At 42.7% G+C, this 23979-nt stretch overlaps 2 protein-coding genes across 12 annotated transcripts in view; one reads left to right on the forward strand and one right to left on the reverse strand.

Annotated features, from left to right (window-relative positions):
- CLEC16A (C-type lectin domain containing 16A) overlaps positions 1 to 17025 on the reverse strand; it is a 147288-nt gene extending 130263 nt beyond the window's left edge. For 8 of the 11 annotated variants that reach the window (XM_072348999.1, XM_072349000.1, XM_072348998.1 and 5 more), the window contains exons 1-13: positions 16430 to 17025; positions 12250 to 12378; positions 11339 to 11472; positions 10439 to 10587; positions 9528 to 9633; positions 7518 to 7641; positions 6635 to 6809; positions 5985 to 6038; positions 5191 to 5304; positions 3757 to 3985; positions 2340 to 2469; positions 1297 to 1397; positions 957 to 1079 (exon numbers count right to left, since the gene is read on the reverse strand). In XM_072348999.1, the coding sequence (XP_072205100.1) occupies positions 957 to 1079; positions 1297 to 1397; positions 2340 to 2469; positions 3757 to 3985; positions 5191 to 5304; positions 5985 to 6038; positions 6635 to 6809; positions 7518 to 7641; positions 9528 to 9633; positions 10439 to 10587; positions 11339 to 11472; positions 12250 to 12378; positions 16430 to 16509 (1648 nt within the window). In that variant the 5' untranslated portion in view covers positions 16510 to 17025. The remainder of the gene's footprint in view (positions 1 to 956; positions 1080 to 1296; positions 1398 to 2339; positions 2470 to 3756; positions 3986 to 5190; positions 5305 to 5984; positions 6039 to 6634; positions 6810 to 7517; positions 7642 to 9527; positions 9634 to 10438; positions 10588 to 11338; positions 11473 to 12249; positions 12379 to 16429) is intronic. The other 3 variants (XM_072349005.1, XM_072349006.1, XM_072349007.1) reach the window with 1 other exon arrangement.
- Positions 17026 to 17134: 109 nt separating this feature from the next.
- DEXI (Dexi homolog) lies at positions 17135 to 23406 on the forward strand. Its single transcript, XM_072349010.1, has 2 exons — positions 17135 to 18096; positions 22787 to 23406. Exon 1 carries the CDS (start codon positions 17719 to 17721, stop codon positions 17998 to 18000), a length of 282 nt encoding a protein of 93 aa, XP_072205111.1. The 5' UTR covers positions 17135 to 17718; the 3' UTR covers positions 18001 to 18096; positions 22787 to 23406.
- The last annotated feature ends 573 nt before the right edge of the window (positions 23407 to 23979 follow it).

Genomic DNA, 23979 nt, shown 5'->3' on the forward strand with positions numbered 1-23979 from the left:
TGCAAAAGCCATTGAAACCAAACACCTCAGTTAATTGGAAACACAGGTTGAATTATACTAGGATCAGGGGAGGATCAGATGGCTGGCATGGATAAAGGTACGAGATGAAGTGATGCTTTGTATACAGCATACTAATAAAGCACAGGCCTTCTTCACATCCAGAGGATTTAGGCAAAGCCTGGATGCAAAAATCCAGAGAGGTCAAAAGGAAAGAAAGTATTGGGAGTTTAAGTTTATATTTTCCGTAAAATTATTAAAAAATTAGAAACACAAAATTTGAGAAAAAATGTGACGAAAAAATGTGACACAACAGCCAGTGAAGGACAGGGACAAGGTGCTCCAGGCACTGCAGCCCATGAAAAAGACCTTTAAAGAAGCATGCTGTCTCACTGCAGCCCATGGAGAACCATGTCAGAGTAGATATCTGTACTGCAGACCATGAATGACCCCACACCACAGCAGAAGGGTACAGACTGAAGAAAGCTGCAACCATTGCGGAGCCCACAGAGAAGACCTGTGTGCTAAACAAGCACTAGATTTCATTCTGCAGGCAATTGATAACAACAGTGCATCAGTTGCAGGGGAAACTGGTTCCACCCAATTAAAGTTTTAATAGGGGCACCGTAGGCAAGAGGAGCTGTGGCTGAAACAAAAAGTGCATTTCCATGGAACAGTTCATTAAGCCTAATATCCCTTATTTGACAAAACAGTTGTAATTAAGAAAAAAAATGCTTTTTGAAAAACAGTTCAGAACTTAAAACACGATCCGAACAACTATTCAGCAGAAATGCAGTTTCTGGTTACTCAATAACTGAGAAAAAACAGCATTTGTCTTCCACAGCCCATATTTACTTACTGTTCAACAGAGAGCATGTTAAACAGACACTTTCATCTCATACACAAGAGGCTAAGTAGCTTTTTAGCTTGTGAAAAAAACAAATATTATAATATGATACCTGGTTGTGCAGCATAATTCATTATTCTGATGAGCCCTTCTGCAAGTACATGATTATATGAATTTCTCTCTTCAGCATGTTGAGCGGGAAGTTGAATTCTCTCCAGCTTGACTGGGTCAATGCCTTTGCAGGAAGAAAATGAAGTAGATTAGAAAACAGGAGTATGCCTCAAGGTGCATTTCATAGATGGCAGAGTGTAACTAGCAATACAAAGAAATTCAAAACCAACTTGCAAAATTATCAGTAGGAAAAGGATGAACAACAACATGATTAAACACATTGTGGGATTGTTCAAACCTAAGACCACATTTCATTTACTTTGTCTAGGAAAATGACTTACCCTTATTGTGTGACATTGCATACAGAAGACAGAGCACAAAGAGGGCGTAGTAATCATCTTCAGCACAGTCCAGTGCATTATAGACCATATCAAGGAAAGGCCTGCAGAAAGGAAAAACTTTGAAATGGTCAAGAATAAGACAACATTTACAGGAAAATCAATAACTATCCTGCTCTACACACAGCTAATAAAAGAAGTCTACAGTAATGCACATTTTCAGGCATTAAAGCAAAATATAACTTGTTTGAAAGTACTCAGATTACGGTATTGTCTCATACTACATTCTGACATTAATTCAAACATTTTTATGGAAATTGTTTCATAACACTTTTCCAAGAACTACCTGTTCATACACTTACTGGGTTTGTTTCTAGCACATTTAATATGTACGTAGAAGCACTGTACAGCTTAAGTGCACATATACATAATTAAGTTCAAGAAGCTGCAATCACTGTTGCATTAAAAAAGAAAAAAAGACCTATCTTAAAATTGAAGTACTTTGAAAAGCATGTACTACTACTAGAGCAAGAAGGAAATTTTCACTAACTTTCACAAACAGTTGGAGCAAGGTTGGCTACACTAAAACCAGCTGTCAAGAACCGTACACACAACTGACTAAAGGAGGGAAAATTGAAAAAGAAAAGAACATTTGAGTGGAAAAGTTAAAGCTTTGGATTGCAGAAGTGTTTTGGCCTCCGAGGTTTAAGCACTAGTGATGGTTTAGAAAGTTTGGTTTTGGAAAGTTCTGGAATGAAAACTTTTAAGTTCCTGTTTTTACTGTGCTAATGTTTTGTAACTCAACTTTACCAACTTTAGGTATCACAACTGCTGTGAAAGAAAGCACCACCTTAACAAAGAAACTGGATCATATTCCAAATTGAGAAGCAATATTCTGTCTTCCTACTGCCTCCCATCTGATTGTTCTACGAGAACACTTGTAATTTTAATTGCAGGCAGATCTGAGACATCCCGTAAGAGAGATGAGGAAGTCTATAGGAAGGCAAATACAGAAGCAATTTAGCAAGACATTACAGTCTCCATACCTGTTCCAGTTTGTTATCTCACTTCCAGAAGCAGCAGCACTCTTTTCTTCATCTGTTGTATTCTGTTCAGTCACAGCAGAGATGGACAATTCTGAGAGTTTGCATCGCTCCATGATCACCATCTCTATTTCTATAAAACAAAAATTGTTTTTTTTAACAAACAGTTTTTGCAAGCTTTTACATTTTCCACTTTGCATTAGAAGACACTGATGCAACTAAAAGAGGCATAGCCACAGCCTCAAAAAGTTTAAATAACTGAATGTAGACTAATTTTTCTTCATAATAGCCAGAATGCTTCCTTACACTCCCATATGAAACTTAATGCTATACGAAATTTACACATACACATAACATACAAAAGAAAACATGCAAATTATTTTGTTCAATACATAAATAGCAGTAACGCCTCTCTCCTCTAAACCACAGGAATAAAACACAGAGCATTGTTTAGAAAAACAAAAATTCATGAAAACATTGATGAGCACTAACAGGGGAAGTGAAGTTTCCCAGAGGGTGTAAATGGCTTTCTACTATTACAGCAAACAAGGCACCCAGTCCCACATGCTTCAGACTTTTCGGTAGTACTAGCTTTTGCTTATGAACTTGGACAAAGATGACTGATAAACCAACCAGCTTACTCAGCAGATCATGTCATGCTGAAGATTATGGCAGACAATGTACTATAAGCTATTTGGTGTGATTTAAGGAAAACAAAAATCCTGGAAAGTCTTATCAAAAAGACAACCATATTTGGACAGAACTGTCCGAGAAGTGAGGTCTTGTTTTTAACTCCTTGTATGCCATTCTCCACATGTTCTCAGTATATGCCTATCTTCTGATGTACGTGTGTCTACCAGTTGCTAACTACTAAAATAAACAGTTACGATGTGCTATGAGACCACTCATCTTATAGAACCAGTTCTTCTTAAGGCTAGTATTAGATCAAAAGTCCTGAAATTCAGCAATAAAATAATCTAAGCTTAAGATGTTTTCTTCAATTTTGAACAATTATATGTTTTCTAAAAAGGATTATCAAATTTTGGATTTTAGCATACTTGAATCACTGAAACATGCACTGAACACCCCGACCATCTTCCACACCATTTGCCTTACTGCGTAAAATAAGCTGCAAAGTTATGAGGCCTACTTATAAAGCTCTCCATAATCAAAGGCACAAAGGCAGCAAGAAGATGAAAAAGCACTTTTATGGTTTTCAATCAGACTAAAAGTACACCTCCTGGTAGAAAGATTTAACATGAGAAAAACACACAGCCAAAAGAGAGTGAAATAAATTAGTATTTCCATGTTAACCTACTGCAACAAGACACGAAGCCATCTAATAGATCAAAATTAGATGTACACAGTAAATTTAAGTACCCAAAATGTAAGTAGCATTTTTATTTGCTAATGCACACACCTTCATTTTCACTGCTTGTTCTGATGCCCTTCGAACTTGCTTCTGTGCTTTTAGTTTTATCTGAGTCATCTTGGGTATCTTCAGATTGTCTCTCCTCCTCATCTTCTTCACCAACATTCTTATAGTTGGGTCTTTTCTGCACTCTCTTCTTCCCCTTCTGTTTATTAATTTCAAGAGACCTCTCAAGTGTTTCTGTTGGTTTTATGAAACATCTGATACTTGACTTCGCCTACAAATATTAAGATTGTACACTGAGCTGTAAGCAAAGCATTTGGAACTCTATAAAAGACACTTCACACAAAGTTTTAAAATAAAAAACTTAAATTTCAGATGAGTTTCAAATACAGGAAAGCAGACCTTGGAGAAGCAGTACCAAACCAGTGAAAGTTGTACCCAAAGTAGCATAACATAAGGACTTGTCATTAAGAAGGATGCCATTTTGAAAAAAAGAATAAATCAAACGATCAGCTTAACAGTGCAGGGCTCTTAAAACTGTATTTCCCTTCTTTGAATTTTGCTTAACAGGTAAAGCAGTTAATACAAATAAAACTGAAAGATTGTATGTAAACAGGATAAAGGCAGCAAAATCAGAAGTGTCTATTGGTAACAATGTATTAATATGAAATACACTCAAGTTCCTAAACAATACAGTTGCGCCCATGGCACCACCGAGCGTGGCAACAAAGTTCCACCTATGGTACAATTTTGCTCAGTGTCTATGCTAAAAAAAACAGTCATATCCTATTTGGTAGCTGCTCCCGTGTGACAGCTCACAGTGTGCGTAGCAGGAGGTCACAGAATCACTAAGAAGCAGCAACCTAGAACAGCATTATAAATATGAGAGCAGATGAACAGACATTTAAAGGAAACCCCTAATATTCCTCACATTAATGTAAGCACACGAACACGTGCTACAGATATTTTGCAACTCTGTGCAGTAAATGGAACAGGAAAAAACCTTATAGAACATATGCTATCTCACCCCTTTGCCACAAATTTCCTAGTAACAAAGCTGCTTCTGCACAAGTAGCACACAACAGTCAGTATGCAACTAGTAGAAGGTCAAACATTTCCTAACACAAATAAGAGATTGCTTTATCTCAAAGCATTCAGTCAGCTCCACTGGCAAAATGTCAATAGCCAGAACTGAACACGGGCTGGATTATAAAAGCACTGGAAGACTTTGTCGTGTCTGACCACCACAGAAGGGAGAAATGTGGGCAAGTAAGAACGTAATGTTGCAAGACACGCAGAGCATTTTTCTGCAGTCACATTTAACAATTTTTTCTGCTCTTATCTCCTAAACACAATCACCTTAACTTCCCAGTTTCAAGATGCTGGTGTTTCTAGCTACTTTCTAGATATTACTGGTATTTCAAATAGAATTTTTGCCTCTAAAAAGAAGGAAAATCCAAGTATTACTTGAACACTTACTGAGTTTTTCTGAACATCTTGCTCAGCTTTAGAAGAAAACACTGACAGGTCACCATTAAGTATAACCTCAGCCAATGAGTTCACCAAAGGGGCATAATGTATAATAAGAAAAACCTATTAAAATGAAGGTGGAAAGAAATATTAGATGCACATTACATGACACGGTTTCTCTACTTCAGTCACCAAACATACTTTCATTCATGTCCTTGTTGAACACTTATCTTCAGTTTACACAGACAGTAACATTAAATGGTTAACACTAATAGCTCATGAAATCTGCTTCAAAACACAATAGAACATAATTCTCTCTACAGATACATTTCAAGCTACCTAGTTTTAATAAAGAAGAACACAAGCCATGAAACAGATCAATGCCCCCTCTATTTACTCAAGAGAATATTTCAAATTTAGGTAGATTCAAACTGCAATACAATGTCTAGGAAAACCTCATCTGTAATTTTACAAATACTGTCCGGAAATGCTGCATGACTCCACTGTGCACTGCTTACCCAGTGTTGTACACAAACTGTAATGGATGCTCCAAAACCTGTCATCATGTGCTACAAGATTCCCAGAGGAATACTGACTGACAAAGCTACTTACTCTGTCTTAAGCAAAAATGAGCAATATATATTTTTTTTTAATAAGAAAACTGGAAAATGTTCAACAGTGTTTGTCAATTTTTTAAAAAACGGTTTTCTCAAAATAGATCAAAATATGGTAATTAATATCACAAATTATAACAGTACTGCAAAACACATTCTGAAATAGGACAAAATAATTCAAATACGCACTTGAGAAAGAAGGTAGAGAGAAACTTGGAGGCTTATTTTAGGACGCTCCCCACCCTAAGGAAAAGAAATTATGGAAAACAATTTATTTCCATAAAGTTAAAGCACCGATTAAGATTTTATTTAAACAAAATGTTCAATACTATGTTGTTGCATACATTTCATCACAAAATATCCATTAGCTCTTTCAGATTTACTTTTTGGTAAACAATTTCAAATGAAGACTCTCCAGTTAAGAATACCTCACAGTCTACAAGCTTAAAAATGGCTTCTGCTTGTTATCAGTCAGAGCCTGTTTAGTAACACTGCAACAGATAAACACCGCAGGAGTAAGTTGGTATTCCCTACTCAACCATTCCTTCACAAGGAGTTTTTTCTGATAACGCTCATTAAAGAATTAGCTATTTGGAAATAATGAAGTATTACATCTAAATAAAAAAAAAACAATGTTGACAGACATTTTAATAGATCAACTAAATAATGATGAACAAAACATAACATACCCCCTCTCCCTACAGTCCTTATTTGATTCAACATACAAACATAGGCATCAACAGTACAAACCCTACCAAGGAATGCATCTGTTTAACAAACTGCTATTCATTCTGAAAGCAAACAACTCCTTTACAACTTATTAATTTGCATGTACTCACCTTATCTTGATTTACTAATGAATACACATAGAGGGGAAGAAAGAGCCTATTAAGTAGGTGGTCTGTCAGCACATCATTTAAAAATTCACAATTAATGATAAGTATATCATTAAGGTAATGCAAATGGTCAAGATGTTCTGCTACCAGGTCACTCAGCTTGCCCCTATTCCTGTGCCTGAAAAACAGAGCAGATAAAGTCTCAGGTAAATAAAACTTTTAAAAACTTAATTACTTTAATAATTCATGTCCTATTAATTGCCCTGTGCTACCAAACAGCATTCAGGCATATACTTTCTTTAAGGAGCACGTATAAAGTCTTTTCCCCAGTTTCCAGAAGCAGTACTTTTAACAAACTTTGCTTCCTACTGCCAGAATCTTCTCAGAAATCAATCACAAAAAAAAAGGTTTTCATCCCAAAAACAAAACACATCTATTTTATTACACTCCTACCTTTTCACTTTAAGGAAGTATGAAACAATCACCCACTGTGAGTGGGGAATAAAGCAAGCAACCTTGGTTTACCTCTGGTTATTTAACCAGAAGCAAAAAAAACATTTCTACAGTTGATAATAGTGCACAATGTGGGAATTTCATTGCTTACAGTTCTCACATTAAATAAAGTTCATCTTTCCAGCTAATTTTTTTCTCCTAGAGTATCTTTGTCTGAGATCTGTTCTGCTGGGATGATACTCAGAAGAGAAACACAAGAGTTACTAAAACTAAGAAGCACAAAATACCATCCCTGTCTTCTGAACTCCTACTAAGTTCAGCAAAATTAAAATGAAGATGAAGAAAAGGCAGGTTGTCAAATGATGATGTGAGGTGAGCATCAATGTCTGGGAAAAGCATTTCCATTCAATAAATGACATTTTAAAAAGCTTACTCTTCATCAGTCTGCACACAGTTATCTAGTTCAATCACGTGGCTTCCAATAAACCAGACAAGGTTGGAGAAATAAGGGACCGCAGTTTTATCTCTAATGTAATGCAGCATAGGTTGGTTGTCCACTGCAGAGAAATTGTAAGAAAGAAAAATCAGCTTCTAGTCCTTTTGTAAAGATTTTTTAAAAAAATGAATACAACAAAGAATCTTCTGAATTTTGATTACATGCCAGCTTTTCACATGAGTATATACCTGAGATGATCTTATGCATGAAATGGACATCTACAAAAGCATCACATCAATTCTTAATTGGCTTGAAAGAGCCTCATATTGATATATTTACATGTCTAAAGGCAAATAAATCTAGTGGAATTCAGAAAGTTTTTAGCACATTCCTTAAAAAAAAGAAGAGAAAATAATGCGAAGAATAAAGCAGTAATGCTGAAAAGTCAAGCCAGTTAGACTTACATGACACTGCATTAAGGAACACAGGAATCATCAGTGAAGGAAGGGCAAAAGAAACAGACAACAGTTAACAGGATTAGGAACCGGGATAGTGACATCCTCCAAAAGGATTTAAGAAGCTAAAGCACAAAGCATCTAAACTAAAAGATACAGCGTAGGAGTTAGATCAGAACATATGCAAATGGAGAGTCAGAAAGTTATGAACCCTGAATATCTGAGTTGTTTTACTACTGTAACCTCCACATTCCTACAGCATTCAACCAAAATTCTAGAGAAGTATATTTTTTACCATAAAAGCATTTAGTCACGTAAATGCACACTAATAGGATACGAAACCTGCACTCTGCTCTGTGAGCACACATTTGGGTTTACAGCTGATAAGTAGGAAACAAGTACCAAGTACCTCTTCCTCAATGTCCAACAGAAAAAATGTCTCTAGCAGTCAATGCTACAAAGAACCCACCTGTTATAGATGCTATTTGCAAAGTAAATTGTTCATAAATTAAAAAAAAAAAAAAATCCTATACTCTTTGATGAAAACCATCATCAAATCATTACTTGATAGAAACTGGTTTAAATTCAAAATGCAGTTTCATTAAAAATGTATTAAAAAGTAATAAACACTGCACAAACATATTTCATAATTCAAACTACTATATGTAAAGCATGTTGCTTCCAGGAGTGGAAGGTATGCAGATACACTTTTTTTCCCCCACAGAAATCACTGATATTTTCCCAGAGAAATTACTGTTACTTTCAATCTCTCACAAAGTTTATAGATGCAGAGAAAATTTGGTGAGAAGTGACTTTTGGAGGTTGGGTAGTGCAAACCCATTCTCAAAATAGGTTTAGTTTCTCATTTGAACCAAGCTGCTATGGATCTTGTTGAGTTTTTAGGATCTAAAGCAATTCAGATTCAGCACCTTCTCAGGAAAACTTGTGGCAGTGTTTACCTATTCTCACAATGCAGTCACTTTCCTTATGCCCAGCTGGAATGCCCAGTACAGTAACTGGCTACTGCAGCATCCTGACTTTCATTGGGCACCTCTAGAAACAGTCTAGGTCTGCTTCTTCACACTGGAGTGGCTGCAGTACCTAGGAATCCTACAGTCACATTCTTAAGCACTTTGAAAGGAAGTAATACCACCAGTAAGGTCACTGCTTCACATACTATAAAACTCAAATTCATAAGTAAATTAAAAGAAAAAAACAAAACACCAACATATTTTATATTCTCAATTTTCTTTTGTTTTTAAATTCAGTCATACCACAATCTCTACTGGAAGATAAACCAAAGCTCCTCCTGAAAGCTTGGTACTCTTTTAAACATTTTTTCAACCAGTTTCACACATGAGATAGCATTATTTACAAGTACACATTAAAGGTTTAGGGTTCTGTTTCATAAAAATCAAAATGTGTATGAGGCACATCAATGTGGTGAAGTTTCAAATCCCACAAAACAAACAAAACCCCTTAGACAACTTAAATTACAATGAATTAAGGTTTTTTTGTACACATGCCTTTTCTTTAGATATGGAAAGCATACCTTTGTAGACATTTAAAGTTATAGTCCTAACAGCAATCCTGACCATGCTTTCTGGGTGGTTAAAAAATTTAATGGCTTCTGTGTACAAAGCAAAGTCATTTGTGTGCTGCAACAAGAGAAAAGAAAGCATAATGAATTAACCAAAACACAGACCATACATTTGTTGGAATTCTGTATGAAGAACACTTCCTGAGCATTACTCAAACACTTCTACTTTCAACTTAAGTAACTGAAATCATTTCATAATGCACAGGCTCTGTAGCTCTGAATTAAAATAAACTGCTTTGAGTATAAAGAGGTTTCTACGTTAGTTCTGCACACTTTCAGAGCTTTAATGCCCCCTTCTGGCAAAACCCAGCATGAAGCAAGGATAAGCTCATTTCATCTACAGCCTTTGATTAATCAGCTTTTTTCAGACTAGGACTAAGCCTCTTAAAATCAAGTGGAGGAACAGAAAACAAGGCACAAACAAGCTGAATTCTCAACAAAGCAGACTTCAGAACTGCTCGAGCAGTCCAGTTAAACACTATCTTACAGATCTTAGGAACCTGCTTCACTACGCTTCTGCAGAGATCCTCATAACTTCATTCTCAATCACTGAGACTAAAACAAATTCAGGACAAATGATTCATTAGACAAGTTTAGGCTTCTGACACAAGATGTTCAAGAAAACAAATGTTTTCTTCCCCAAGAAAATGCTAAAATAAAGAGATGTCAAAGTCACTTGCTGCATTTAATGAGAAGATGATTTTAGTATGATCAGAGATGATTCTAAGCAAGTTGGACAAGCTTAGCCAGAAGACTAAACAGAAAATCAAACTGCCTTCAGGTTTTTTCAGGTTTTTTTTGTTTTGTTTTGTTTTTAATTAAAGTCCTCTCATCGTTATACAGCAACTGCATTTATTACTTACCTCATTGTAAAAGAAATGCACAGTATGATTGTTGAGTTTCAGGGAAAGCGTTTTCAAAAATGATATATAATATGCCATAATCTCCTCATCAGAAAAGTCAAATTTATGGACAATAATAGAATTCACATAGTTATTGGACAGCAAGTAGTCTGAAAAATAAGAGACATTACAGAAATGAATCTAAAGAAATCAGTATGTAACTAGAAGCACTTAACATACCAGCTAGCAGCAAGCTATCCAGTGCTTCAAGATAACAACTAAACAACCCTAGTGATGGCTGCATGCAGGAACAGTGGTTTACTGTTCCCCTGCAGTCTTTACTCCCAAGAACACCAGTTAACTGAGACCACTCCTCCTCAGTTTAGTACTAAATAACACTCATAACAACACACATACAGAATTCTTCCCTCCCAAAATTATATACTTCCAAAGCTCTTCACATGACTTCCTCTTCTCGTTAGTCATGGAATACTTTTAACCAGTAATTAATTCTCTCTCCTCTCTGTTTCTGAAACCATCAAAGTAAATACAGTGGGCTGAATGCCAGACCCAGTGGTGGGAGAACAGTTTCAGTACAAATTAGATGACAGAATTCCACTGCAGAATCTGCAGCATCAAGGCAAACATTTCAGACCATGACTAATCTGATGACTTAAAGAACACCTTTAAACATATAAAATATTTCAGTAGTACCAAACAACTACTGTATTAACAAAAAAACATTAAGAGGTAAGTTAAGAGTCAAATTGCAACATGTTCAATAGTGTTTAACTAAAAAGAATATTAGGAATTCACAGAGACCGTTCTGAAGGGACACTAGGACTAAATTTTATTAAATTAAAGCATATTAAATCAGATTTGGATCATTTAATCCTGAACAGCTCCAAAATGTGCCCTTACACAGTGATGTTTCATGACTGATGTTCTCAAAAAGGATGTTCAGAGTCTGCAGCAGCTGCACACACACGTAACGGCCGGACTTCTGGCGCAAGATGTTCAAGAAGAAAACAAACATATTCTTCTCCAAGAAGAAGCTAAAATAAAGAGGTACCATAGGGTGACTTGCTGTATTTGACAAGAACATGATTTTCCTCACATCAGAGATAATTCTAAACAAATTGGACAAACAACGTGTTCTATATTTATGCAAGAATATGGTGCAGAGCTTTATCTTCAAAACCCCTAAAACCTTGGACACTGAAACAGTCAATGATGGCCTCTTTCCTAGCAGGACATCACAAATACGTATCTGTGTTTTTTCTTTTTCTGTCGTTTAGTTTCTCCTTAGGCTTTTATTTGCATTAAAAGCTGCTTATCTCTAAGATTCACTCCAGAAGAGAATGCGGGGAGAAATTTCATGAAGCTACCATACAGATAGGAAGAATCAGTATCCCTTTCCAAGTTATTTCTACTACCACACTATTGTACAAGGATTAGAATAATATGACAGGTATCAAAGCTAGAACAAGGTATCCCTTAGGAGCATCACAGAAACTAGGATGAACAAATGAACATCATTTCATTTTAACAGAGGTAGAGAATAAATCTGAGCACTAATAGGTTTGACTTTTGTACCTATGTCAAAAGATGTGAGTCAGAAAAAGCGTGTAAAAGGAACTTGGAATTAAACAGAAGCAAATTCTGTTTCATAACACAAGAATGTGATCCTGCTTAGCTCTCGACTACAGGACAGGCTATTTTCATGACCATCAGTAGGAAACTGCCTTGGAAAAGTTTATCTTTGAAAACTAGGAATCTGCGTAGTTCATCATTCTCCACAGCCAGAGCTAAAGCTGCCTGCAAATACTTACTCAAACACCGAGCTGTCATTCTGGTCCCCCCATATGAGGATCTCTGTTATAGAACGAATAGTCTCCACCAGGAGATTGCGGTTGTGGTCTGTCACTGTTGTGTTTTTAGTCAAGACGTGATACATGTACCTAAAAGAAGAACAATACAATTAACACACTGCCTTGCCACTACTACAGGCACCACAGCTGTCTTTCGTCACTAACTCAATGTAGGTACAAACATACAAGCAATATTTCTCATCACGGTACAGTTTTACAACACCCAAATTACCTTTTAATCGTGAAGCAAAGTGAAAATAACTGTTAAAACAGGACAAGCAGAACTAACCCCTAATCAGCCAAGTGAGGTAGGAATGCTCGTGCATATGCTAACAAAGGAAGGAGAACTATGCAGTATTTGTCCCTCAGTGCTTCCCATTTCAACACAGGGAATTTCCCAGGAAGCACCTTAAAGTCCAAGGAGCACACAGGAGGGGTAAACTAAAGCACAAGAAATACTCCATTCCCCCCTCTGTTGTTTTTTTAAATGCATTTATACAATATTAATACTGAAAAAAGAAGGATATAAGAGTTTGACACACATAAGTCACATAAGAAATAAGTAAACTAATTAGAGAAATTTCACATCACTTTAAAACTGCAAGAGCTTCAATTACTAAGTACAGATCACAGGCATGTTTTTCCTCCCATAAATCAATATTTGTTTTCTGAACGCAGAAGTGAAATCAGCTCAGGCTGAAGCCATTCAAGGTTTTGTTGACTCAAACATCTCCTGCTGCAATAACTCTGGGCTGTGTGCTGCACCACAACTGCAAAGGGGTGCCACAAATCCCCTGCAGTTAATGTGTGGATCACAGCTTAAGGTTCCTTCTGTGGACGCTGACAGTAGGATGGGACACAGTGAAGATGGGAGAGTTTAAGCCCAACAGTGTAATTTTAAAAGTAATGACAGTACAGCTACCTTAGCTTGCTTGTGTGACATCAAACGCTCATAACCATGATGACATTTCTCAGCAATAAGTCACATTATTGCAAATCTGGGAATAAAGTTCTGTCCAGCTGCAGAGCTGTGGTCAGCATAAGCAATGCTAAGATTGATGTGCCATTATCCAACCTCCAGTGGCGACGGAATGCAGAGCCTTCTGAAGAAGCCAGACTGGTTTGATAGCCAGGAATACACTATGCCAAATTCATTTACTTGCAGATCCCTGTGCTGACACACTGGCACACAGAGATACAACACAGCTGGACGTGCAACTGACCGTACCATGGCAACAGAAGTACTGCATAGAAGCAGGTTTTCTCATTCTTATAAATACTTCAAGTCAATCTTTACACACTGATATTAGATGAGCCAAGTCTGTGCTCTGAAATGCTAAACCCTCAAAGGAACTATGGCAGCTCTGTCACTGCTGGGGACTGGAGATGAAGCAAAGACCCACCAGGAATTGTCAGCACCACCAATGATGGGATCAGATCATGGGATGAAGGGTTTTGCCAGCAGCTTAGCAAAACAGGTAAGATTCTAGAAGCTCTTCCATTTAGAGACCACATGCAAAGCAATAGCACACTACAGTAACTCACACATACAGAAAGTTATAATGGCTTGTCTATTTATTACTTTAAAAAATACAATAGCACGTAAGAGTTTAAGAAGTCAAGTGCTCAGAAAGTGGAAAAAACACCGATAGATTTAACCATATTTCCTTCTTCATGCTACCAGTAGCTACATGGTTATTTGTTGCTTCAGGAAATGAATCAGCTGTGAAGGGAGCCTCCAGGCAAAGGGCTACAGGCAGGGCATGTGGCCAAGCCAGGAGAAATGCTCAGCGTGCAGCTCTAATGACGAAAAAATCTTTGAGTTATCAGGGAACAATTAAAATACCAAGCACAGCAGCAACAAGGGGAAACACACTGGAGGTAACAACAGGCAAGAGATGGGAAACATTGTTCTTTGCATTTAGAAACACAGATATCATGCTCCCACCTTCCACTGAAGCTGGAAAGCGCAGGGCACGTTCAATCAAACTTTTCAGAAGCACGGCCCTAAGGAGCAGATTCCGGCCCAGTTTCAGAGCTCAGGGCAAGGGAAGCAATGGCCTTTTCAGATCACTCTCACAAGCAGCCGCTACCAGCACTCCTGCCTGCAGCTGCTAAGGCTTCCTGCATTTACATCCCCGACAGCCCAGCCATTGCTCACCAAAGGGGACGGATGTGCCAAGCGCTCAAAACAATCCACCAGAAGCACTGACAGCGCACAGCACACAATCTCACAGCCTCTCCCAATCTTGTTTCACCGCTAGAAAAGCAGATTAAGCTATAACTGCTGCCACTTAGCAAAGAAACAGACAAGAAAAAAGCCTCAATGTGCCTTTAGCCAATCTGCTCAAGCAAGTCTCGAGCTGCATTCAAACTAACAGAAACGGAAGTTCCAGATCCAACACCTGCTGATTAAAAGCAGTAACTCTCACTAACAGGTGTCTTGTTTACAACTTAGGCAGAACTCTACCTTTATAAACATTTATATATATATATATATATATATATATAAAACAAGTACTCCCTAAGGGACACGGTTCCTCTGCTCTCATAACTAACCATCATGTACCTCCTATACACTGAGCCAATTTTTAACAGCAAGCTCAGTGAGTTCTGCACAGCTCACTGATGAGGAACGCAAGGTGGGATTCTGCTGGAGTTGGAGAGGCAGGAACACAGACAGCTCACAGGCAGGTGAGCTCATTAGGGCTGACTGCTACATCCCTGACACACTCAACATCCCCAACCTTATCTGGTGCTTTAGCAGGGAAATACGTACTCCAGCTCTCATGTAAGAAGTCAGGTATAACAAGCACAGCGCAACTCTTTGATGCAAACCACCAGCAGGATATCACTTGCTCTACCCTCTGTGGCTACAAGGAAACACGAGACCACATTTTTCTTGCCTCAAACATTCCTCTCATCAGCCTTTTCCTTCTAACCTTCAACTCAGTGTCTTTGAATGTTAACATGCATCAGAACCCTTACTGAACCCAGACAGACCCTAAAGCTCCCCAAGCACTGACTAGTACCAAAGAACCACCTCTTGTAATGAGAACACTGCTCTATGTCTGTATCTGAGCGTGGCTCTTCCCTGCAGTGCCACTCAGCCTGACCCTCCTGGATCACTTCCTGCACTGCTGCTGCCTCACTCACTGCGCACCGCTTTGTTTTATAGTCCTGATTTCCCTGTCACACACTGCTGTGCAGTCTGTCTGGTTTAAAACACTTCTCTAGTTCAGGTAAGGACCAGAAGCCATAAACCGCTGTGATAGCGGCAACTGCGAGATCCAAACCTTGTGTGAGTGCATCCCGATCAGTGCTGTCAGACCCCATCCAAGCTCTCTTACAATCTGACCGGTCACAAAGAACGACCAGCTTTACGTTTCTCCTCGAGCTGCGTATTGGCAGCAACTTCATTTAGAAAGCGCTTCTCAGCACGCTGCTCCTTTCCCGCTCAGCAGAAAGAAACGCCGTCACAGGGGACCTCATTAATCCACCTCCCGGCAGCGGAGCGCTCGGAAGAGACGCTGCGACGTGCAGCCGCGTTACCCCGCTGAGCAGCGGCAGCGCCACGAGCCCTTCGCGCTCCGCCGCCTCCAGCAGCACGGCGGGCAGCGCAGCGTGCCCCCACACAGCGAAAAGCGCTCAGCCGCAGCGGGAAGGAATGCGATATTGTTTGTTCTGATCGCCTCTCAAGCTCTGCTTCCCGGGACGTCGTTACAAATTAAAAGCCACGGCCACGAGCGCGGCACCACCTCACGGAAGCGCGTCTGCCCCGCGGTGTTCCGGGGCGAGCAGACACGGCGCGGCACAACGCGGGGCCGAACGGCGGGACAAGAACACCGCGGTAACGTACGGGAACCCGGCGAGGGGAGACGACGGGAAAGGCACGGGCGGGAAAGCGCCGGGACTGCAGCCCCTCAGTACAGTACGGTACGGTACGGCACAGCACCTCACGGCATAACACCACCTCACAGCACCACACGGCACCTCACGGCACCTCACGGCACCACACAACACAGCACCACACATCACGGCTCCGACCCGCCCCGCGCCGCCCCCACAGCCGCAGCGCCGCTCCCGCCCGCCGCCCCCATTCCCCTCACGGCCGCGCCGAGCTCCGGCGGCCCCCGCTCACTTGAGGTGGTCCAAGGAGTGAATGCTGCGGGCGGCCTTCCCGTGCCCGCCGCCCACCCAGCTCCGGGAACGGCCGAACATGCTAGCGGCGCTCGGCGGGGTCTATGGCCTCATGGCTCCGCGGGGACGGGCGGCGGAGGCCGCGTACGGCTCACAACGGCGCTGACGGACACCGGCGCGCACCCACAGCACTGCGCACGCGCGGCCGGGGCACGCCGGGAAGTTGTCCCGGGAGCGGACTGCAGCTCCCATCGGGCACCGCGACGCTCCGCCCCGCGGGGGCTGCCGGGACGGCCCTGCTGCGTGCCGGGCTGCGGGGCTGCAGTTCGGGGTGCTGCGGGGAGCTGTTCAGGGCTCCGTAGGTGAATGTAAACGACAAGAGTCAGCGTCAGCCGGCACAGCCCGTCTGCGCGCTCCTTCCTGCCATAGCGGGGCAGCGCGGGCTCTGACACCGCTCGGAGCCTCATGCGGGCGGCTGCGGAGCGGACAGCGGGGAGAGGGCCGGCCCCGAGCGGCCGTGCGGGAGGAGCTGCGGCTGTGCGTGTCGGGAGGGGGAAGGGATGGAGCCGGATCAGAAAATAAAGCCGTGTGAAAGAAAATAAAGAAATTACAAAGTTTACAGTCGCCACTTCGATTCTGCGCGCGGTGAGGGAATGCTGCAGGGAGCCCCGCAGCGCTGCGGGACGGCAGGACGGGACAGCAATACAGGACAGCAATACAGGACAGCAATACAGGATAGCAGGACAGGGCAGCAATACAGGACGGCAATACAGGACAGCAGTACAGGACAGCAATACAGGACAGCAATACAGGATAGCAGGACAGGATAGCAATACAGGACAGCAGTACAGGACAGCAGTACAGGACAGCCCCGCAGGCCGAGCCCCGCACACCGCTGCGGAGGCGCTGACGGACGCCCAGGACGCCTCTCCCCGCCCCCCGTCCCGCTCCGCTCCGCGCTGACCGCCCCCCATGCGCGGCCGCCAGCAGCAGCGCGGGGCCGGGCAGGAGGGAACGCGGCGGTAAAACGGCGCGGCGGGGCGGAGCGCGGGGCAGGTGCTCGGCCCCGATGCGGGAACGCGCCCGCGGGGTCGTTCCGCCGAGTTCGAGGGAGGATTCCGGGAGGCGGCGGCGCTGCGGCGGCCGGGGCACCGCGGAGCGCCTTCTGCCGGCGGCGGGGCTGCGGCAGCCGCGCGGTCCGCCCCGCAGCTCGGCGGTGCCGCCTCTCCCGGCAGGTCCGCTCCGTCCCCAATCTGCGCCCCGGGGGCCGCGGCCCGCAGCCCCGGCTGCATGCCCGCCGCGGTGTCGGCGCGGCTGGATTCGCTGGAGTCCTGGGCCTTCCACGCGCTGCTGGTGCTGCCCTATATGTTCTACGTGGGCTTGTTCTTCGTCAACGTGCTGATCCTGTACTACGCCTTCCTGATGGAGTACATCGTCCTCAACGTGGGCATCGTCTTCCTGCCCGAGGACATGGACCAGGCGCTGGTGGACCTGGGGGTGCTCTCCGACCCCGGTTCCGCGCTGTACGAGACGGACAGCGAGCTGGACGTCTTTGACGCCTACTTGGAGTGACGCCGTCCCGGCGCGGCCGCGGGATGCCCGCCTGTCCCCTCGCGGCGCCCCCCGGAACGCGCCGCCGCCGGGCCGGGCCGCGGAGGGGCCGCAGAAGTAAGTCAGAGCCGGCTGCTCCCGGCAGCCCGCAGCCTTCCGAACGGCGGGGAGGGAGCGGCGGGGCGCGGGCAGCGCGAAGGGAGGGCCGGGCGGCCGCGGGCGGTCAGCAGCTGCGCTGCCCGGGGCTCGAAGGTGCCGTGAGCCTCAGCCCGGGATCAGCGATCCGAGCAACGAGGGTTTGTTTGATCAACCGTTTTGTTACCGCTGTAGCACACGTTGGAAGTGTAAGGATGCAGCGTTTTGTAACTGAGCTGCAGTTGGGGAGAGAACCACTATTTCCAGCGAGGACGTTCTGTGCCAAATGTGTGTTAACAAAAACGTTCACAGTTTAAGCGTTCCCAGATCTGCCAGCAGAATGTTTAAGCAAAATATCGCCTGTGAGTCTGAAAATCAGGTTAGGATGCCTTTCAAGTTCTGCATGAAAATGTGTAGGTGGGGGTTTCTGCTGTAAGGTCACAGACGTGACCTTGGTGAACACGTCACACAAGTGCTGCCTGCCACGGTGCTATTTTGGTGTCTTCCACATGAAGAAAAAAAACACACCATAAAAGCAAAACCACATCTCTACAGTGCAGTCCTTCATACGGGTTGAAACTCTAAATATTCTCATTAAGGTTCCATATAAAGTGATAGTGTCAGGTTTTGGTCAATCACCTGGAAAATATCAATTGGTGGTGTTGGATGAATATGGACAGCACCAATACAGCTGAGCAAGGCTTGGACAACAGCACATGGGAGCACAGAAGGGTGTGTGTGGCATTGGAGATACACGTATCTCTTGCTACTGGAGAAATCCCGCTGCAGTTACAACAGCTCAAAGTGTCGGTGCATTTGGTGTGCGATGGCATGTCTGGTGCGTCCCAAGTGGCTGGGTTAGAATCCCTTCTGCTGGCACAGGTCTGTAGCAGAGCTGAGCTGCCCACACCTCACTGCTGCCTGCTGCTGTAGCTGTCCTCAGCCCTTTTCAGTTGGGCAAACAACACATGGGGTTAGAATGCTGGAATAGGAATCAAAAGCCTTCCTAAGTATCCTTCAGACTGGTATCTTCTGTCTTCCAGGGAAGAAATTCGTCATGATTAATAGAAATTTAAGCAAAATCTTTGGTGCAGAAAGTCCTAACCCTTGGCTTCTCAGAAACACCTTCCCCAAACTCCAGATCTTACCACTCCAACATCACCTAGCACAAGGATTCAGAAAAGGAACATCTTTTAATGCTTGTATTAGGTGATGGTGGAGGACTTTTCTGCTGACCAGGATTTGTTACAGTGAGTTCATCTGGTTTTCTGGGAGACCCAAAGAGAACAGCTGCCACATCAGCTCACGCAGGGGATTCTTGCTACTACACGAGCACATCATTTAATAGAGCACAGGATGTGAGCACCGTTCTGTTCAGTGTCAGCAAATGGGCTTCTGAACATCTTCCTTTATATTAGTAGGTTAAGAAGCTCTGCAAAGTGCTTGGTACTCTCACTGTAAGACAACGTCACCTCCACATGTAGAAATGGCAGTGATGTCCCCGTGCTCAGAGGTAAGCGCTGGCCCGCTCAGCTCAGCCCTGTTGTTTGGCAGCTGTCATCTTACATTGTTGTTTCCACTGAGAACCAAATCACAAACCTCCATTACCAGGAAGCAAAGCATTCGCCATTACTGTGCTTCGTCTATTTATATATTTAATTATATGTTCAGCAGCCGGGCTGTAAATTGCCTGGTTATTCAGCTACCAGAACAAGGCTCAGCGCGTCACCATGAGAATTAATCTGTGCTCAGATCCTGTTTATGGAGTTCTTCACAGTGCTGTGGCATTTGTCACTACCAGCTCCCTGTGTGAAGCCATGGGCACAGGAATGCTCACTTTGAGCTGGCATGCGGAGGATTCAGCACACGATACAGGAAGAGCGGTCTGAGCTTTCCCAGCAGGGATGATGTGATAGGAGTAGGGCTCTTTGCACAAAGAATAAGAGGAATGCTCTTCATGTGACTCACCAGCGATTACTGAGAACAAGTGAAAAGCAGTGGTTAGCCTCAGTTAAAGCCTTGCAGGTGCGCTTCTTGCATTTGAAATGCGTTGCTGCCACGCAGGAGATGAGTGGCATGTGTGAACAGGGATACAAAGGAAGGAAATCCCAAGAGGCCATTCTGCACAATGTGGAAAGGCTTATTTCAGTGTAAAATAGCAGGTGGATCAGAAGAGCTGTATTCTCTCTTGCACTGAAAACTTCAGCTGAATATACTCAATAGAAGCAGTTATGTTCAGGTTTCATAGTATCATAGTATCATAGTATCGTGCGAGTTGGAAGGGACCTTAGAGATCATCGAGTCCAACTCCCGGGTTTCGAGCCCTCTGTGTAGCGAAGCGGCACTTCTACCCCTGCGCCACAGGGGGGATTCGAACCCGGGCCCTCCAGTGCCGCAGGCAGCAGCTTAAACCACTGCGCCACTGGGGGCACACACATATGGTTTCTAACCATAATGGTGGCAGAGGTTGCAGATAGACAACCAAGAGCTCAAGGAAGCCTCATGTCCTACTCAAATGGAGAAATCCATCTGTGTGAGCTGAGCAGGATCGAGCTGACTCATGGCACCTATCCTTTTCCCTTGGCTATGCCAGATTCTTCATTACATTTGAAGTCCCCTGGAATAAGGTGATGTGATTGTTGTCTTTGCGCTGCCTTAAAATCAGATGTGACTCATCACAAAGTACTCTAATCAGAGGGATAATGAGCAATTGATAATGAAAACCAAATTGGACGTACTCGATTTACATAATCTTACTGTACAAGTGTTACCTATGGCTCGTTTTTCAAAATGAATTAGAGTGCATGTCTTTGCTGAGCAGAATCCAGCACCCAAAAGCTCGTGACTCAGCACTTCTGCTCTTTGCCAGCATGTAAATCCTGAATCAGTCAAAGAAATAGCTGTACTCATCAGCTTATCAAAGTAGTGCCAATTAGAGCTGAGCGCTCGGTGTCTGCAGGAGGCAATGTGGCCCAGTGGGGAGGGAAATAAGCATGCTGGGCTCCTGCCTGGGTCTGCCACTGCTGGCTTCTGTGAGCTTACCTCAGCTGGGCTTCTCTTCCATCTCAGAAACTGAGATGCCTTATAAAGGAGTGGATCAGAAGAATGGTACCAGCAGCCATGCCAGAATGAACGTAAATGCATTAGAATTCTCTCTGATTTGGAATCATACAAATAATGAGCAGAGTGATCTGTTACTTTTTTTTAACCCTCTCGTTTTTCACTATGCTCTTCCCTTATCTGTAGGAATCTCCATGCCAAAGAAAGAGGTGAATCATTGACTCCATGGGATGGATAATTTGTCTATTTTGTTATCAGTTATAGTAATGACAGCACTAAGAGCAACAGCTGGAATATTTACAGGTGTGAACTCTCAGGTGTTACTAACATTATTAGAAGTTGAATGCTCGAACTCACCTGGCAGCTCTGCTGTAAAGACACTGCTGTATTCCAGTGGTTCCTTGCAGGATTTCTGTCCTAGATGGAAAGAAGACAGAGTTGTGGCTTAATGATGAACCATCCATTCAGTGTCGCTAACCACAGCCGGGCAGGTTGAATTCAGTTTGTTTCTTCTTATATGTTTTCTCCCGAGAATGGGCAAAACAACACTTTGTTTCAGATGACAATCCTAAAACAAAAGAATAATTTGTTTAGAGAAATTCAGGATGTATATTTGATTCGTCCAACTCTTAGTCTTTCTTCCCTCATAATGATGCTAATTTATACAGAGTACGACCATAATTAAAAAGCAAAGGCTAATGGAGCACATATATGACAGAGGTAAAATCGATAATGATGTGCACCAGGTGATGTATTGCTGTGTAAAGCTCCAGTTCAGGTGGCTGATCTGAGGCTTCTCTTTGAAGGGCCCGGAAAAAGGAGCTGAGGCTTGCTCAGATAGCATAGCACAAATAGGCCACAGTATCTGAAGGCTTTTAGAAAGCTGGGAAACAAGGCAGACAATGCCTGGATGCAGAGCAGGGTCACTGTGTTTCCTTTGGTCCAGCCCATCGTGAACAATGACTTCAGCCATGCGGTTTTCTGTTAAGGATTAGGTTCGCATAAAATAGAAACACAGGAGTGAATATCCCGGTCAATTGTATCATTCACACAGCTTTTAACATCTGCCACCACAAGTTACTGTCCTGGTCTAGCAGGCCTGCAGCCATGTTTGGAACATTAGTTGGACAGCTTTATGCTTTGCTTTGGAAGCCTGGCACATTTTGCTGTGCTGTTTTTAAGTCAGCTGAGGGTTTAGATCCACCACCTTCTCAGTGCCCTTCATGATGATGTCCAAAATTTTCTTGGCTTTTTTGTGTGCTACAGCTGAGATATTGAGCTCAGGGAGTCGTTGATGGTGATGGCAAGCTGTAGTTGTCAGCTCCAACATCAGTGTCATGCAGGCAGGTGTAGGTTGTTTCTCTTCAGTTGGATTATACTACATCATGTGAGGTCACCTGCCCTTTTTTGCACACTCAATGTTATGAAGTCCTCCTGGAATTCTTTGCTGTCAGTGCAGCACCTGAGTACCTCACAGAGTTGATTTATTGATCGATTTACTTTTGAAAGAAACAGATGGCATAGTGCTGTATCTAACATATACAGTGACTTCTCCATTCAGCGTGGGTCTGGAGGATTACTGTGTATTTGTTATGTGTTCTTTTTTAAACAGATGCATTAAACACCTGAAATGGATTATGACCAGGTGAATGGATCGAGTTGTGGAGAGAAACAATACTCTGAAATGTAGAGGTGAAAAGAAGGACAAGGGGACAACGAGAAGAGTTGTTATCAGACCTTGTCAGCTGTGACCTTTTCCTCATGACTGTTGCCTCTTGAGTGTGCACTACCTGCTGTGATTCATGTACAGTTCTGGGCTTCCATAGGTAATTCGGGGATGGACTGCGAACAACTAATATAAGCTATGTTCTCTTACAAAGAAAATCAAGATATGACTCAGATTTGATAAACTTTTCGATAAATACCATTTCACCTGAATGGACACACTGTACATGCTGCTTAAGCAAGTTTTGCATTCACACATTGAAAACTCTACCAGCCAATAGTTCCACATCTGCGCTTTCTCAGGGGAACACATTCAGGAGTGCCGCAAGGTTCTGTTCAGGGCAGTATTATGACAAGAAGTGCACTAGTAAGAACTTTATTGCAAGCTTTGAAACAGATCAGAGACTGAATTTTGTTAAGTGGATTCATTACCTAACACAAGATAATTTGCAGATTAAGTTCATGTTCCTATGTACAGATCTGAAAGCAATACAATAAAGACTGACCTTTTCCATGAAAGAGTAAGGAGTCATTTGTTGGAGTGTTTCTTTTTCCATTTGAACAGAAAATAAGGTGAATGCTGCTGAAAGCAGTTCCTGATTATTGAGATGGCCAGCACATAGAAAGCCCTTCTGCATGGAAAATTCCTTCAAAAAATAGACCAGAACTGAAATATCAGGAACCTCATAATGTACAGGGGGAAAAAAAAAGGTATTGTGCCAGTTTTTTCTTACTACATATCCTTCAAAGTTGAGTTTTCCTAACAGTGAAGGCACTGAGTTGATGTATCAGGAATGTTTCTGAATTCTCATGTAGGCACCTGTGTAAACAGCAGACAAGTCTGAAGACTCGTTAAGTGTGTGTTTGTGTGCCCATTTAGGACTAACACAAGGAATACTGAATTTTACTACCAAAGGCAGCATGCCTGCTGACTGTATAGTTAGGACTTTTATACTGGTCAGAAATAGCTTACACCCATTATTCAGGGTCGCATGTATGCCATTTTAAGGGCATGGTTTATTTTTTCATAGGATCTACAGCATCTGCTGCTTGGTAATTGTTCTCTGCGGTGGGTTTGTG

Source organism: Excalfactoria chinensis, chromosome 14 (genome assembly GCF_039878825.1).
Source record: "Excalfactoria chinensis isolate bCotChi1 chromosome 14, bCotChi1.hap2, whole genome shotgun sequence".
Lineage (NCBI taxonomy): Eukaryota > Metazoa > Chordata > Aves > Galliformes > Phasianidae > Excalfactoria > Excalfactoria chinensis.

Bases quoted from the DNA above. Each gene is read 5' to 3' on its own strand.
- DEXI (XM_072349010.1), top strand. From the start codon at position 17,719: ATGCCCGCCGCGGTGTCGGCGCGGCTGGATTCGCTGGAGTCCTGGGCC.